The sequence below is a fragment of the Pyrus communis genome, chromosome 1, assembly GCF_041283825.1.
Source record: "Pyrus communis isolate YQ-2024b chromosome 1, ASM4128382v1, whole genome shotgun sequence".
Lineage (NCBI taxonomy): Eukaryota > Viridiplantae > Streptophyta > Magnoliopsida > Rosales > Rosaceae > Pyrus > Pyrus communis.
Genome location: NC_142565.1, coordinates 15,038,338 through 15,056,005, shown reverse-complemented (window position 1 = coordinate 15,056,005; position 17,668 = coordinate 15,038,338). Strand labels below are relative to the sequence as shown.

Genomic DNA, 17,668 nt, shown 5'->3' with positions numbered 1-17,668 from the left:
TAGTGCATTACAGACATCCTATCATTTTTCAAAAAAAAAAAAAAAACAAAAGTAGAAGTCTTGGGGGTTCGATAAGTTTCAAGTGTTTTCCTTTGCGGAGGTTTGATAGCAGAAGTAGCGATCTGGGTTTTCTTCTCATTTGAGTGGAGAGTTGGAGTAGTTGAGTTGGGAGGGGATAGAGAAATGGCGAGTTATGGGGATGCGAGCCAGAAGGTAGACTATGTGTTCAAGGTGGTATTGATAGGAGACTCTGCGGTGGGCAAGTCTCAGATTCTGGCCAGGTTTGCCCGAAACGAGTTTAGCTTGGACTCCAAAGCCACCATCGGTGTCGAGTTTCAGACTCGGACCCTCCTCATCGAGCACAAGAGTGTCAAGGCTCAGATCTGGGACACTGCTGGCCAAGAACGGTCTCTCTCTCTCTCTAGCTGTAGCATACAACCCTTTTCTTTCAATCTGCTACTTGGGTTTTTTGGATTGATAGTTTGCAGCGATTTCATTAAACTTTCTGCTTTTTTTACTTTTTCCTGTTTTAGTAAAAGTTCTTAGTTGCTTTTTTGGTGAGCTGTATGCATAGATTGCATTACATCCTTTGAAGTTTTTTCTTTTCCTTCTTTCTGGGATGATTTCTTCAAGTAAATTTTTAATGTTGGTAAGTGAATTACTTCTCTGTATGCTACATATGAATTAGATAATCACAGTGAGAAAAATCTGTACAGAAAGTTTGGGTAAGATTAGTAGTTTTCTATTTATCTGAGAGTTTTAGATCCATGTTTTTGAACCTGATAGCGTACTTAATATGTTGTGATATTGATTTGGATATCCACTCGAATGATTAGAAATGTTAAATACCGAGAATTAAATTAGTTATCGGTTTCTTTATGTGATCCGTGTGTTGCTTAGTTGTAAAAACTTGACACCATTAATAAGGTTTTTGGCTACAAAGATATGAAATCGTGTTTAGTTCATAATCTAGTTTTGATCTTAGTTTCATTTTCTTGTAACTTGGAGATACCATGGATGATAAAGCGTGATAAGAATTGTTACCCTTTGTCAAACGGTGTGAATAATTACTCTTTTGATTTCCCCTATTTGAGAGGCATGACAATATGATTTGTCCAGGCTTGCGATTCGTGCCTGTTTATTCCAGATTTGGCCTAAAGGTTAATTTCATTAAAAAGAAGATATTAGACTTTAGAGTTGATTTATTTTTAGATGGGAATGGATAATTGCTCGGGTGACGATTGTCTTCATTATGATGATGCACGATTTTGGACAGGTTTACTCTACGAAGTATAGATGGTTGACAACTAAACCGGTCAACTTTGCCTCGTATAACTGTATAAGATGATTTGTGCATCTCATTCTTCTCATGGTATCTTTATCAGCAAGTACCATGTATAATAGAGCAAGTCAAAACATCATATGTTCATATGAGGCTCGGCTTTTGGTATCCTTTAAATAAACAAAGTACATCATTTTCAAAGAAAATAAAAGTTAGCCTTGTTTGGATATGTAAACTAGGTGGATTAGAAGCTTTACTCTGGCTGTCACTCCTTTACTTTCTCGTCATGGAAAAGTTTGGTGTATTGGCAATTGATGTGTCTATTTCTTCTCTTATTCTGTTTTGAGCAGATATAGAGCGGTGACAAGTGCATACTACAGGGGTGCTGTTGGGGCAATGCTGGTCTATGATATAACCAAACGCCAGACCTTTGACCACATACCACGTTGGCTGGAGGAGCTGCGCAGTCATGCGGACAAGAACATAGTCATCATTCTGATAGGCAACAAAAGTGATCTCGAGAACCAGCGTGCAGTCCCCACTGAAGATGCCAAAGAATTTGCTGAAAAGGAGGGACTTTTCTTCTTAGAGACCTCAGCCCTGGAAGCAACAAATGTAGAGAATGCTTTCTCGACTGTGTTGACAGAGGTATTCAACATCGTTAACAAGAAGAGCCTTGCAGCCAACGAAAATCAAGGTAACGGGAACCCTGCACCTCTGGCTGGTAAGAAAATCCTTATCCCGGGCCCTGCACAAGAAATCCCAGCTAAGAGCAAGGCGTGCTGTACGTCGTGATTCAACGGGAAGGCTGATTTGTAAACATCGAATACTTTCTTCGAAATTCTTAATACTAGCAAATTTTGAGGGGTGTGATATATTTCCGTTGTATATTTTGCGCATTGCTTTGCTTTAGTTTGCATGTGAAAATTTGAAATGAAGAACTAAAGACGAGCCTGATTTGGGTCTGCTCGTTGTTGATCTGTTTGAAATATAGTTGAATGCAGTTTTTGGAATATTGTTTCTGCTGCACATGCGATTGGGTGGTTCGGAAATCAACGGTTAAATCTTGCATCTAATAAATCTTTGCAACAGATAGATTTTGCATAAAACTTGTACCACTCAGCCAAGCCCCTTTTTATGACTCGCTACTACAAATGTCCCTTTTTATGACTCACCACTACAAATGTTGCGGCAATGTTTTGTATATTCAAATCGTTAGAAATGAATGAGGTTAGTACACACTAACAAGATTAGTACATTCATTTGAGAGATTTGTAGCTTATGTCGTTAAGAGCATTTACAACTGCAATTATTTGGCGGGATAACGCTTAAAAAAACCACTTAAAAGGCATGACCCATGACCTGAGTATAGCACTTGCCACAAAACACAACCAAAACAAGAAAGAAGAAATAATGAATGAGGATGATTAATCTCGTTGAACAATGTCATAGACAAAAATAAAAATTCGCCAAAAACCGGCCTGAAATACGAAGAATATTTCGATGTTAAAAAGGAAAATCCAATTTTGTATTAAATTATCTAATTAGAGTACAACAATGCAACCCTGGGATTACAGAAGTTATCGCTTAATCCTCCGATGAAGTTATCGCTTCATGTCCTGTATCTCATACCCGTTGACATTAGAAGCCTCGTTTTTCTTCCCCAAAGGTCCCGTCTCGGTTTCCATGCGTGCCAAAAGCCTTTCTTGCAGTTCTTGGCAGTCAATTGCAGTGACCATCACAGACAAACTCGACCTACCTTTCCAGCATCCAATGGCTATTGTTGACTCCTCTACTTCAATAGGACCCGACGTGGCTTTGCCATCTGCAGATATAAAGTTTACGTAGGTGTAAAAAAAGAAGGAAAAAAAAATACAATGAATGTGCACTTCTGGTCCCTGAACAAATGATGGTGTATACCTTTACTCAAAACTATCACACAGCATCCTGACATTATGCCTGATGCCTTCTGACCAAACTCAGAATCAACAAAATCAGCAAACTTGATAGATTTATACTCAAGAAGATGCTTAAAGTCCACAAGGGATGCACATAGAATCTGTTTGGTGATGTATGGAAGAATAAGTGGCAACCCTTCTGATGATATCCGGAATAAACAAGGTGCCAAATTGCCTTCTCTTGCAGTCTGTCGTTCCTGTTGTGCGAGAATAAATTAGAGAATGACTGTTACGGAATATTTAAAGGTAGCTCCAGAATGTAGAAAAAACTTTTGTTCATCAGTCCCGGGCTTTACCAGAATCTCTAGCTTCAAAGCATGAGAATCCTAGGATGAAAATCATATGTACGACCAACTTGGAATCCACTACACCGAAACAGTAGGCACTGCACTACTTGTTTCGCTCATTGTATTAATTTTAAACACACGTACGCTATGGGATTTAGAAAGTGATCAACCTATCTATAGGCATGACAATTTTGTAGAACCTTCTTTGATCACATATCTAGAAACTCGAATCATATAACAGCATTTTTTTAAAAGACGAAAAAAACAAATTCATATTTAAAATACTCACAAACATCTTAAGCCCAATGGATGTTATCTTAAGTTGCTGTCCAACGGAGAAATTCAGCTCAAGAACATCTTTGACCGACTTTGAGATGTAGTAAATTCTCTTCACATGATTAGCATCGGTGTTTCTTGTAACAAGGTGGTCATTGAAGGGAAACGATTCATCAATGCCATAGAATGTCTTTATGCTATCGATGGTAGCTTCATCTTTAAAGAAAACAACAGGGTCAACTCCTCTCCACTTGCCTTGACACTGCTTCTTTCTCTTTCCTCCAGCTTTTTTGGGATCAATTTCCTCATCAACAGGCTCTTCGGCTTTCTCCGATACATTTTCTTCAAGTGTGACAGAAGGATCGAGTTCCAAAGACACCCCATCTAGTTCGTCCTTAATAAACCCTGCCTCTGAAGCTGCTTCTGAAAAAGTCTCATCTGTACCATCTGCCAAACTAACCACTATCCCATTTGTATCTTGGTTACCCTGATTTTGTAATTCCACCTCCGGCTCATCATTTCTCGAGTCCAAGTCCCCTTTAGGACTACTAGGTTTCCCCTGAGTGGCTGCTCAATGAAAGGGAAAGAGGAAACCAAATTAAAATAAATATAAACAGATCACAAAAGCTGGCAGCACATGCCTTTCTTCAAATCCTAAACAAAACTACAGGCGACACATTATATATACTAAAACTCAGTTTCCCCAACACTGTTCATTAACAGTGATTTGACGAGTTTGCCCTTTATTTGGTACTCATCCTGAGCTTTTTAACATGTGTTGAACAGTAGATTTACCTATTTGCCCCTCCTATACACGTGCTGCTCATCGTGGAAGGCAAGAAGGATGGAAAAGCCGGGGCTCTTCCATTTGCTTCCAGAACGGATTTCTCCAGCTCTCTCTCAAGACCTGAACCCCCTGGCCTCCGCAAGAAGGTTCGTCTCTCTCTTTTTTTTTCAATTTGTGATCAAATTTCCTTTGCATGAATGCTTCCCAAACTCAATTTCCCCAACACTGATCATTAACAGTGATTTGATGAGTTTTCCCTTTATTTGGTACTCATTCTGAGCTTTTTAACGTGTGTTGGACAGTAGATTTACTTATTTGCCCCTCCTATACATGTGTTGCTCATCGTGGAAGGCAAGAAGGATGGAAAAGCCAGGGCTCTTCCATTCTTCCAAAAAAAAATCCCCAAAATTTCTTCTTTTTTGGTCTCAGATTTTACATTCCTCAGACCCCTAGTGTTCATTTATTTGATTTTTTTATTTTTTTTTGTTTTTTAGATTAATTATTGATATTTTGTTGACTTTAATTGATTGAAGCTCTTCGTTTGGATGCAGCCATCCGATTACGTAACTTACAACCCCAATTGCTCGAGGGGTTGTGGAATTTGAACTGTTTTGAACGAAATGCTGTGGACTTGGAATTGTTTTGAATGAAACCAAGTATCTTTTTATCCATTTTACTTCTTTCATGGAGACAATTGTTAATTTATTTGGTGGCTGATTTAAGAGGCATTTTTTTTCTTAATTGCTTGAGGGATTTGCTGCATATTTGCGTATTTCAATGTATTTATTATGGTTTGTAGTTTCTCTATGTTTCGTAATGGGAATAGGTATTCTAAAGTTATTAGATACATATTATTTGAGCAAGATAGAGGAGATTGTTGATAATTTTAATTTATGATAGCTCATGTCATATGCTATTTTTTTTTCATTGCTTCAAATATAGATTGATTACTAAAACGCATATATTGACCATCCTCCTTTTCGAATTTCCTTGGTTTTTTCCGTTTGGATTTTTTTGTTTGTATATTCCAATTTTTTTAGGGATTTTGGCTACTATGCACTTATCAATTCAATTCTCATGTGATTTGTACATCCACATTCCTTCTGATTTGCATCTCAGTTATATATATCTGTATGTAAGAAAAAAATATACATAACGGCAATAAAGAGGGGCCAAAGGAAGATTTTCAGATGCAGAACAAGGTCCTGGAGAGGAGAAGGGCTCCAGCAAATTTAGCCTTTGAAGCTTGCCAACAAATTGAACAAGTTCTCTCTCTCTCTCATACGAGATTACAGTGTGAACTACAATCCTTAAACATACTTTTAGAGGCTTTATTATAGCAAAGATAAATTGAACAAACTAGCTGGCTACAAAGTGGAATAGCTACCTCATTCGTTGTTCTTTCTTAGAAGGTTCTTTTATAGTAGGGTTATGAGTTCGACATCAATAATATATCTCTCGCTTAAAATTTGGGAGATAGCCCTTCCTCCTAGCCTACATAAGATCGAAATCGACTTTGTTCTTCTCAATCAAGGATCGACCTCGAGAAGTGGACAAAACTTAGAGCTTCTTCAAAGATTGCTAAAGATATGTATATCTTCATCTCTTTTTTCCCTATATGTGTGTGTGTGTATGTATATACACATATATATCTTTTTTGTGTTCTATATAGTTCATATTATTCTAAGCTCTGGGTTAAAATCTAAACCATGTGGTTTGCCATGTTGCCTGTTTTATTTTGCATGTGAGAACCAAATGATTACCAAGTAAATCAATAGAGTTCATAATATTATTTAGTTAATTTAATAAGCACAATAACATATTAAATGTTATCATCTTGTGTTATGTTTTTGCAAATTCATAGATCATTTGAATTGAATATAATTCCTATAAATATTATATCCAAACATGAATTGCAACAGTTAGCTTTGATTCATGTTCTAATTAAACAAATAGTTATGTTGCAGGTTTTAACTTGAATCATCTTTTAATATGTTCAAATTATCTAATATGAACCTATGCATATTGTCATTTCATCGTTATTATGGTTAAGAATTTCTGATAATACACTTAACTATTATCATAATTACATAATGTCTTTCAAAAATGAAATTGAGTAACCCTTGAAATTTGGGCACTTCTGCAAAAGCAGGCCAATTTCAAAACTGCAGGTACACACGCGGATGCACCTGGCAAATTGAAGTGAAGTACTAACATTTTACAGGGCAGAACCTTCAAAAGGTATTTTCTTAACTTCTCTTTTCACAAATTGTAGATTGCATAACAGAGCTCTTCTAATATTTGAAACACTATTTGATATTTGAATTGATACTTGAACTGCATAAACATCAGATAGGCCAATCAATTTAAATATCAGATTTCATTTTTGTATTATGTTTCTCAATATCATATTTTAATCATCATTATTGGTATTAAATGTGATAATGAAGCTTTATAATCAATACAATGTATTATCTAATATCATGTTGATTTTGTCATCTGAGTTTGTCATCATGTTGGTGTTTCAAGAAGAACCCCAATTTGTTTCAAATTGAATTTCCTTGGGAGATTAGGCGAATCTGATAAATGTGGAAAAAGACTGAAGCATTTTCTTCCAGATGAGTTCGGATCTTATCAGACTCCTTTCGAGAGGCCCAAACTGAAGGAAATTCAATCTCCCAATCTCACTTTCTTAAATACTGTTTGTGAACAGATGGAAGAAAAGGAGAGTGATGTCGATGAAGTTCCAATAAGCCCATCGGGCGGGTTGATTGAGGAGGAATCATCTGAACAAAGGATGAGGTTGACAGAGGATCTTGGTCTGGATTATTCTCAATTGTTAGAGTTTGTTGAAGACGAATACATGCCACAATCATCAGATTCAGAGGAGGAGCTTGGTGATTCATCACAAGATGAAAAAGAAACCTTCGATGTTTTTGATCGCTTTAACGATGTGTTTCACAATCTCTTCACTGATACAACCATGGAAACAAGGACGACGTTGGATGAGGTACCTTCTCAGTCGCATCATATAGCAGATTTAGACGTTGTGGAACAAGTTGAATACAAGGATATTGGAAAAAACAAGAAACTGTTAAAGTACAGCAGGAGGAAAAGGTCGGCTTGCGTATCAGTCAAACGTGAAGCACAAAATCGAACTACCAAATTCATGTCAAATATGAAAGTTTCTTTGGTGCCATTGAAAAGGTCTTTATTTCATGAAAGGAATACTGGGAAAGTCAATGTTAGCAAGCTTGTGGGTGGAAACAAGGAAGAAAAGAAAATTCAAAGGGGCATTGTCAGATTTAATGAAGATAATTAGCTGGAATGTTAGAGGATTGGGAGGTAGGCAGAAGAGGTTGATTTTGAAACAGTAATTCAGGCGCTTAAAGCCCGATATCATTATCTTACAAGAAAAAAAGAAAGAATCAATTGACAAGTCGCTTGTGGCTAGTGTTTGGGGAAGCAGATTTAAAGAGTGGATTTATGCCCCTGCTCAAGGAAGATCTGGGGGTATAGCTGTGATTTGGAACACCAAACACATCTCAGTTATTGAATCTTTGGTTGGAGCTTTCTCTGTCTCCATAAAAATTAAAGCCCTCAATGGGTTGGAATGGTGGCTATCTGGTGTTTATGGTCCCTGCAAAAATAGAGAGCAAAGGGAGTTCTGGGAAGAAATGGCTGGCCTTTACGGTCTTTGCGGACCAAGATGGTGCGTAGGAGGAGATTTTAACGTGGTGAGATTTGTAAATGAGAAATCAAATGGGGGAAGGATGACTACAAGCATGAGGAATTTTAATGATTTCATCCAAGATACAGAACTCAAGGATCTGGAGTTGCTCAATGCTCAATTTACTTGGTCAAACTTCAGAGAAGAACCTATGTGTCGAAGGTTAGACAGATTTTTGTTCTCAGTAGGTTGTGAAGAGAGGTAAGACAAATGGCTTTGGCAAGGGTCACTTCTGATCATTGTCCAATCCAGCTAGATACTAACAAGGTGAAATGGGGGCCAAGTCCTTTCAGATTCGAAAACATGTGGCTACAACACCCAGATTTCAGGAACAATTTCAAACAAAGGTGGTAATCTGAGCAGGTGGAGGGTTGGGAGGGTTATAAATTTTTGTACAAGTTAAAAGCTATCAAAAGAAAGTTGCAAAGATGGAGTAAGGAAATTTTCGGTGATGTTGAGAAACAAATTAAGGATGCTGAGGCTAGCATAGAGGATTTAGATAGGAGAGAAGGGTTGGAAGGGCTAGATGTTGCTGCTAAAAGAAAGAAGGAAGAGTTACTTTTCCTTGTGGAAGATCTGGCTTATAAGGAAGAAGTGAAGTGAAGACAGAGAGGTAAAGTGGAATGGGCTAAAGAAGGGGACGGTAATACTAAATTTTTCCATAGAATAGCAAGTGGGAGAAGGAAGAGAAACTATATAGAAAGGTTGGAAATGGATGACAGGGGAGTGGTAAAGGATGCAGAAGAGATAGAAAAACATATCGTTAACTTCTTCAAGTCCCTGTTTAGTAGCAACGAAGAGGCATGTTGGGGCTTGGAAGGCATCAATTGGGCCTCAATAAGTGAATCTGAGGCAGCTTGGCTTGAGAGGCCTTTTGAGGAATCGGAAGTACAAAGAGCAGTCTTTGATTGTGGAAGGGATAAATCGCCAGGACCAGATGGTTATTCCTTGCAAATGTTTCAACATTGTTGGGAACTCTTGAAAGTGGATATTTTGAAGGTCATGGAGGAGTTCTTTGAGACCGGGATAATAAATGCAGTGACAAATGAAACATTTATTTGTCTAATTCCGAAAAAGTCAGATTCTTTGAAAGTGACGGACTACAGGCCTATAAGCCTAGTTACTGGTTTATACAAAATGCGAAAACCCTAGCTTCAAGATTAAGGGAGGTTATGGGCAGCACAATCTCTCCACGTCAAGGAGCTTTTGTTAAAGGCCGACAAATTTTGGATGTTGTCCTTATTGCAAATGAGGTGGTAGAAGAGGTGAGGCAGAAGAAAGAGGAGGGATTGGTGTTCAAAATCGATTTTGAAAAGGCTTATGATCATGTTGAGTGGAGATTTTTAGACGAAGTTTTACAAAGAAAAGGCTTTGGCAATAGATGGAGGAAATGGGTGCAAGGATGTCTAAATTTTGCAAATTTCTCCGTTTTGATCAATGGGAGGCCTAGGGGAAAATTTCATGCTTCAAGAGGTTTGAGACAAGGCGACCCACTGTCACCTTTTCTTTTTACCTTAGTAGTGGATGTCTTGAGTAGATTAATGGAGAAGGCTCAAGAAAACCATCTGATCAAAGGTTTAGGCATTGGGCAAGAAAGGGTGGAGATCTCTCATCTTCAATTTGCTGATGATACCATTTACACGATTCAACTGTGGTGGAAATTGTTTCAGGAGGTTAGAGTTAGTTGGGTCATTCCAAAGGGTTGTTTTGAGCTTCTAAGCACCAATTTTGAGGCTCTAGGAATTGCGAGGAAAGCTAAAGCTTTGTGGGGTTGTCTGGTGTCGGCAGTTTTTTGGAACATTTGGTTGGAGCGTAACAAAAGAATTTTTGAGGATTATACTGGTGTGGGGGTAGCAGATCTATGGGGAAGAGTAAGATATTGGGCAGCCCTCTGGGCTTCAGTTTCGAATGATTTTAAGAATTACTCTCTTTCTCACATACTGTGGGATATGTTAGCAGTTGTAAAGTGATTTTGGTTGAGGTTTTCCTACTTGTAATTAGATCCTCTTGAGAGATTTTCTTGTTCTGTTCTTGGTGGATTTCTTATCCACTTCTGTGTATTTCACTTTTCTTTTATAATAAAATGTTATAGTTTCTTCTCAAAAAAAAGAAAGCTCGCAGCTCGGTTACTTTTTTTACTAGGGTTTTGACTTTTTATTTGTATTTTTTAGGAAATTGCAAAAACCTCGCATTGAGATTTGGTTCTTTCAGCAGTAGGACCTCAGGATTGAAGACTGAATTATTGTAAGTTTGTTTTCTTTTTCTTTTGTTTTGGCAAGTGAAATCTCAATTATGCTCCACTAATGTTTTATAGTGTTTTTGTTGATGTTGGTACACTCATATTACTGTAAAATGAGCTCTTTATCTTGGTTTGTTTGGCATATGGACAATTTTAACTACTCTAATTGATATGTCCAAGTTACAAATGAGGACTAGGGAAAAAAACATTAGTTGTGTAATTCCAGGAAAGGTGTAAATGAGAACTATCAGGGAAAATAATAATAGTTGTATAATTTCAGGGCTATGAAGAAGGTTAGAAAAACAATTTTAATCGTGCAATTTTATTCAAAATTTCATTTCTATTGGAGCTGAAAACTGACGTCACTGCAAGAACGCAATCTTGATATGCCTTTAGTTTGGATGAGAAAAGCAGTAAGCTTTTTCAATTTTTTTCCCTTTCATGTAAATGATACTAGATTAATTCTTTTAAGCGTTTCTGCCAGTGTTTTCCTTACCTACTCATTGTTCATAGAGATCCCTTCTAACTCGAGTGTTTAGAGTCGTACCTTCTATGACTTTTTGCACAGAACAAGCTTCACTCTCAACCTGGTTAGGCTTCAATCTACCAATTAATTTAATGTCATGTCTTCTAATTTGTATTAGTTTAGGCTTTCAAAATTCATGTTTGATTTCTACCATTTCTTATATTGTTCTATTGTTTTAGGCTCCATGTGAAATGTTAAGTGTTATTCATGTTAGGTAGAATGAAGAAGTGAATTAGGTCCTCTTGAGAATACAGTGGATAAATCCATGGGTGTTAACTTGATTTTTAGATTGTTTGTTTAGTAATAACATAGATCTCAATATTCACACCTCCAAAATATTTAACATCACCTACTAACTAAATATTAGATTGCACTGTTCTAAATAAGATCCTATTAAATCACTGAAAAAAAGTTCTCTCCAACTGGTATAAACCAGATTCCTTTCCTCAAAAAAAATAAATAAATAAATGACTAGGTGGTCATACTTTATTCTTATTTTCTTTATAGTATAAATTTGTTGGTGTATAAAATAATTGCATGTAATTTCATTTTATTTCTTTGCCTAGGCAGCTTTCTTGACAATCAAGAGTACTGGAGGAAAACTTTTGGTGCTCCAGTGAACAATTTCGGTCATATTTTCTCAAGATAAATGAAACAACATTCCCTAATATTTTTTTGCATGTAAATAACCCAACGTTTCGTAATCTTTTGTATATAAGTTCTACTATTGATCAAAAACCACAATCAAGTGGAAGGTCTAGATCTAATTTTTTTTTTTTTATATTTTTTATGTAGATAGCCAAGAGTTCTACGATTTTTTGTATGTGGACTGTATTGATTAAATCTTTTGTATGAAAAAAATCTTTCTAATGATTTCAATGTAAATAATGTTAATCTTCTATGACTCAAATTTTCAGATTTTTCAAAGTCAAACAAAATCTCTTACAATTTTTAATCCCGCATCGCGTGGGCAGCAATATCTAATTGACACTATAACCCAATTTATGTGTGACACGTCATTTTATTTTAAATTCTTTTTAAGGTGTACTCTTTTTCTCCTAAATATCTTTGAAAAGAATTTATTAGGCGAAAGAGCATTAACTAAATGAGAGAAGAGAATAATGGGGTAAGTTGTTTGAGGTCATAAATATTTTCAGCATTAGGATTGAGGTAAAACAGAGACGTGTTTTCTATGTACGATGCAAACAACCCCTTCATACCCATATAAGAAGACAAAATACAGTAAAGCTAACATTTTAGCACAGGCATACTAAATCAGAGCACTTCAACTCTTTGAAGAAACTTGAACTCACCTGGCAAAGCAGAATGTTTGTGGAAGACAGCAATGAAGAAAGCTCCTCCGTTTTGATCATGCGGGACTATCCTCATGCAGCGTTCTAGTGGAAAATCAGAAACTTCCTCCTCTTGTTCATTGGCTATAGTTGCAGGATCATCAGTTGACTGCAATGCATCTTCAACATTTCCACCATTCTCATGCTTTTCTCCCACTTCCATACTACCATTAGCGTCCATTTGTTCTGTAAAGCTTCTTCCAGAAGGAAACATGCTGGGAACAATGACACTTTTGCGATATTTGCTGACCATTTTGTGGGAAGCTAACCACCTACCCTTGTCACGTATCTGCATTGTCGAATGAATATGGATTTATTACTGACGCTGCAACTTGCAACACAGTAGGTGATGTTTGGACAAAATATTGCAATTGAGACCACTATCCTTGTAGACTTATTTTACTATGCTATGAAGATAGCTATATATGTATTAAAGACAAATAATTACAATGTTGACTCAATTTATAAATAACCACGCAGCAAGAGTAAAATAAAATGGCTTCACCTAACATTGATGGTGCAATATAATGCATTGATTGCAAAAGGATTTCTTAACCCCTGCAGCTTTTATCAGGAGAAGAATGGAAATTTGTGATATCTTCTCCTTTACATCAGAATTATTTATGGCAAATATACCTTATTACAGTTTTATATTAGTGTAGTGAATACATGACACAATCAACGGTTAGATCTGACAATTTTCAGAGCACCAGCATAACAATAGCACTAAAAGTGATATCAGCATGATCCCATTCAGTAATCAGAAACAAACCTATGTTACACAAACTAAGGAAACAATTCTTATTCAATAATATGTTGTGCACATCAAGCTTTCACTATACAGTACTACCTTAAAGAAAGGTAAATCTAACACTGACCTTCCATTTTTTAAGACCTGGCCTTCGAACAAGTTGAGGCAGCTCACTAGAGACATCAATAAGCTCAACAGACCCACCACCTCTCCGCAAAATCTGCAAAAAAAAAAAAAAAAAAAAGGGACACAGTGGTCAAATAGCGCAATGACCACAATCCATGGAAAGTCGGACTATAAAAAGGAACACTTTCCCAAAATAAAAAAGATGTAATTTACCACTCATAGCAAGGTCATCCAAACAAAAGAATAAAGAAGCACAACAAAAAATTATGAAACTCTGCCACTCATAGCAAGGTCAAAAGCATCAAACTAAAACAAAATGTTTACCCATGTACTATTTCATCATAAAGATAATACTTCAATTAAAAGCTAAAACATAAAGCTGAAACAGAGTGACCAAATAAACAAATCCATAAAATCAATTAATCATATGAAGGTGAAGAAGTGTTCCAATCCACTCATCAGTTTGCAAGAAGTGAACAAAGTCAAGAGAACTAGAAGAAACAACAGTTGCATGGTTGGCATTCCATGGCTAACTACCATGGCCTACAAGGCCTCTTCAATTGTATGGATAAACCATGCTGTTGCCACTTATAAAATACAATCTTTCAACCAATCAAGTTCTAAGTTAAATATTTTGTAAGAAAATAACCAAACATATTACCTCAGCAACCACAGCTTCATTCTCAACTGGATTCATAGAGCAGGTAGAGTACACCATTCTTCCACCAACTTTAAGCAATGATAAACCTAGGATAAACAATATAACATATGAGAATATACTAGGAAGCTAAGCATAGAGCCATGAAAATATACAGAAAGGCTTATTTTTTGGTATGCCCCCTGGAACTTGAATTTTGATCTCATTTTCCCCCTGACGAGCGGTTGCTAAAGCCAAACATGTGTCATCGACGAATGGTCCGCCCCTATCACTTTGGCCTAGTCTCCCTTAACACTCCCCTCCCTCTGATCTCTTCTTCTCCTCCTCTCCCTCTATTTTTATTTAACTTTCTATTTTTTAAATAATTTCTTTATGACTTAATTCAAAATTTTGATTTAATATCTAATCCATGTGGCGTCATATTATTGGTGCAAGAGGTCCCACATGTGTGCCACGTAAGCAACTTAACAGCATTCATGTAGAGCAGAACAAAACTTGAGTTTCAGGGGGTTAGGTGGTGTTATTTTTGTTTCAGGGGGGAAAGGGAGATTAAGTTCAAGTCCAGGGGCCATTGCAAAAAATAAGCCATACAGAAACTATGAGAAATTGCTTTTCATGAAAATACCTCGCATAGCTATTTGAATTTGTAGAGGATGAACCCCATTGCCCAATCCAGCATGCCTGTATATAAGCAAAACAAATCTCATCAACCTGCCAAAAGAAAAATAGTGATTGAAAAAATAAAAGTTATACCATTTCCTCCATATATCAGGAGCCTTGCGAAGGGTACCATCTCCACTGCAAGGAACATCACATAAAACACGATCAAACACAAGTTGGCTGATGGGTGGCTCCATTTCAGCTCCTATTTCGGAAGCAGTAGACTTTGCCCGGCAGCCAGGAAAGTGCTGAGCCTCATGATTTGTGACTATTAAGTTGGCTGTGCACATTCGTTTTGTTTGATGGATGAGTAGATTACATCTTTGGACATCAAGATCATTTGCTACAACCTAATTAATGAGCCAATAAAACAAGGAACCAAAATCATAAATGGTTAAATGAGGGAAAATCCATGGCACATGAAGGGAAAACACTAACTGATATAAGGAATGTGAAACAGTATATAATTAAAAGGAACCATACCAATCCATCAGGTAGGGATCCTGGTTTCATTGATCTGTGTATAATCTCAAGCAATTGGAATGTTTTCGAACCTGGTGCAGCGCACACTGAGAAAAATTATAGCAGACGGTCAATAAGCAGTAGGTTTAGTGTTGTAATGCAAAAAAAAAAAAAAAAAAAAAGAACTGTCACAATCAATACGGTAACAATTTTTCCTTATAAATTTTGAAAAATGCACCATAGAACAGAGTGTTCAGAATAAAATAAGTCCCACAAGGAATTATGCATCTCCAATCCAAACTACATTTTTCACCAACACTCACAATGCTGACAAGAAGCTTGAAAACACCATATAGAACACAACCGATTAGATTTTCACTTGACGCTCATGATTCAAGTCTCATCATTTGGGTCAACTAGGTTCCTAAATTTTCAGTTTGAGAAAGGGGAAAAGGGTAAATGCAATATAAGTTGCTTACTATCAAGTACAAAATGATCTGGACGTACATCAAGGAATAGTGGAGGCACCTGTAACATAAAAAATTAAAATAGTGTAACTGAATACTTGAGCATTACTATAAGGTAAACTACTTGCACTGAAACGCCCAAAATTTATAAATGAATATTACAGCATTATTTCAGGATCAGACTGCATGTAACATAGGCCTACCATGCTGACAGCCTCCTGTCTTGTGATGTTTCCAATCTCATTTTCAAGCTTTAAGAACTCATGAAACCTGAGATATTGATACCATCAGAACCATGAACACACAGAAATAATATTAAAATGGGGGATAGATCGAAACAAAAAAGAGTAACTTGATGCCATTATGGAGAATTTGGTTAAATTCTATATAAGTTAGAAAATGAAGAAGGATCAACCTGGAAACCATCACAATAGTTATGGTCGATCCAAACAACAACAACAACAACCAATCAGTATTATTCATATAGGAGCTCTGTGGTTAATACAAGAGTCAACTCAGCCATTCATCTTGATTAAAAATTACTACAGGACAGGTGGTAGTAAAAATCCCCAACACCATCAGCCGACCGAAAAACTTTTACCATTATAATCACAGAACAACAAATGCCTAGATTACTTGTTTCTAAGAATGTATTTACCACTTACATTACAAACTACAATGAATCCTCACATAATACATCATTTACCTCTCAAGTGTTTGGTTCTTCCTCAGCTGCATGCGAGAGAAATTCGAATGCCAAGCTAGATTCTCAGGATACCAAGGCAACGGCCTAATAGGCTGTGGTTCACCCCCTTCACTTACCTGGAATAGTACAGATTATATAATCATAAATACCTTAGAATTTACAACAAAACCCAAATGATGCAGCACAGTTTTTCGCTACATTTCATTTGTAAAGTAGCCTACAAGAGACCAACCTCAGATTGCAGAGAGATCATAAAGTCATCCTCTAACTGCCTTCGGATATCCGAACAAAATTGGCTACTGCAATATCCACATAAGTTCAATTGAGAATTGTGTGTCACATAGAATTAAGCCGCATTTAAAACATGAAAACACATAGAAAAGACATTATTTCAATCACCTTGAATTGATTCTAAAAGCAGCAGGCAACGGCTTTCGAAGAACTTCAATGAACGCATCCCACTCTTCTGGGCTCACTATCCCTTGCTCCTACCACCATTAACACATTCCACACACGAATAAATAATGACCATAACTTACTTCCAAAAGAAGAAAATGAACAAACTTTTACTCCAAAAACATACATGCAGATATATAAACATACAAACATATATATATATATATATGTATGTATGTATGTATATAGAATCTGATATCACCTTATAGTATTCATCGAATGCAGGGTTTTGAGTGGCAAAGGGTTCCCAACCACGATTCTCGCCATTGTTTTCATTGGTGTTTTCAGAGGAAGGATCAGACTTGGGACGCTTCCAAACGTTCTCTCTGTTCTGACGGAAGTGGCGTCGCTGAGTGCGAGAACCGCCTCTGCCTCTGCCGCCGCCGCCTCCCATTTGGGTATGTAGCTTAACTGTTTGATGCTTGGTCTCAGCGAAAAGAGTTTCGCTGTTCCGCTCGCTGTGAGTTTTATGGGAACTGCAAACAGATTCTTGGGCTTCCGGGTGTCTTGGTTTGGGCTGCTTTGTTTCTTTGTTAGATCTAGGGTTTCTATTTTGTGTTCTTTTCTTATCTTGGGCCACCTTTGTTATGCTTTTCTCTCTTTGTATTGTTTTTCCTTATTAATGAATGTGCAATGTTGACAAAAAAAAAAAAGAAAAAGAAAAAAGAAAAAAAGAAGGGAAAATATCAAAAACCCCAAAACAATAAAGGACCTTGAGGACCACACAATAGAAAATATCATACACAACTCCATCAAAAGACAATGAAAAACAAACGTCCCTATAAATAGCGACTTATTACTTAACTGTTTGAAAAATTTGAATAATGTACGTGAAACTTGAATTATTTCAATGGGCGAGGTAGGAGTTTGTATATTTCAACAGATGAGATTGAGATAAAATAACCTAATCCAAAACAACAATTTACCTAGCACTCTGAGATAAGA

At 36.7% G+C, this 17,668-nt stretch overlaps 2 protein-coding genes and 1 long non-coding RNA gene across 4 annotated transcripts; 2 read left to right on the top strand and 1 right to left on the bottom strand.

The window, feature by feature from the left end:
- On the top strand, positions 1-2,295 carry LOC137721184 (ras-related protein Rab11D). The gene is made up of 2 exons (XM_068460289.2): positions 1-407; positions 1,633-2,295. Exons 1-2 carry the CDS (start codon positions 184-186, stop codon positions 2,075-2,077), a joined length of 669 nt encoding a protein of 222 aa, XP_068316390.1. The 5' UTR covers positions 1-183; the 3' UTR covers positions 2,078-2,295.
- A 398-nt stretch (positions 2,296-2,693) lies between these two features.
- On the bottom strand, positions 2,694-17,291 carry LOC137721183 (uncharacterized). The gene is made up of 15 exons (XM_068460288.2): positions 16,926-17,291; positions 16,667-16,755; positions 16,500-16,566; positions 16,268-16,383; positions 15,765-15,831; positions 15,574-15,622; positions 15,116-15,201; positions 14,726-14,982; positions 14,598-14,653; positions 13,976-14,061; positions 13,316-13,408; positions 12,399-12,726; positions 3,817-4,370; positions 3,203-3,437; positions 2,694-3,107 (listed from the first exon to the last, which is right to left on the bottom strand). The coding sequence occupies exons 1-15, from the start codon at positions 17,115-17,117 to the stop codon at positions 2,887-2,889; spliced, it is 2,496 nt and encodes an 831-aa protein (XP_068316389.2). The 5' UTR covers positions 17,118-17,291; the 3' UTR covers positions 2,694-2,886.
- LOC148699230 (uncharacterized) lies at positions 4,663-12,973 on the top strand. 2 transcript variants are annotated; one of them, XR_015965499.1, is made up of 5 exons: positions 4,663-4,736; positions 5,142-6,181; positions 6,743-6,831; positions 10,492-10,564; positions 12,385-12,973. It is a non-coding gene; the product is annotated as an uncharacterized LOC148699230 (long non-coding RNA). The 2 variants fall into 2 exon arrangements; XR_015965498.1 differs by having other exon boundaries at positions 5,142-6,831.
- Positions 17,292-17,668: the final 377 nt, after the last annotated feature.

Bases quoted from the DNA above. Each gene is read 5' to 3' on its own strand.
- LOC137721184 (XM_068460289.2), top strand. From the start codon at position 184: ATGGCGAGTTATGGGGATGCGAGCCAGAAGGTAGACTATGTGTTCAAG. The intron at 408-1,632 runs GTCTCTCTCTCT...TGTTTTGAGCAG, and splicing joins GACACTGCTGGCCAAGAACG to ATATAGAGCGGTGACAAGTG.
- LOC137721183 (XM_068460288.2), bottom strand. From the start codon at position 17,117: ATGGGAGGCGGCGGCGGCAGAGGCAGAGGCGGTTCTCGCACTCAGCGA. The intron at 16,567-16,666 runs GTGATTGAAATA...TGGATATTGCAG, and splicing joins GCTTTTAGAATCAATTCAAG to TAGCCAATTTTGTTCGGATA. The intron at 4,371-12,398 runs GTGAGTTCAAGT...TTCATTGAGCAG, and splicing joins CAAACATTCTGCTTTGCCAG to CCACTCAGGGGAAACCTAGT.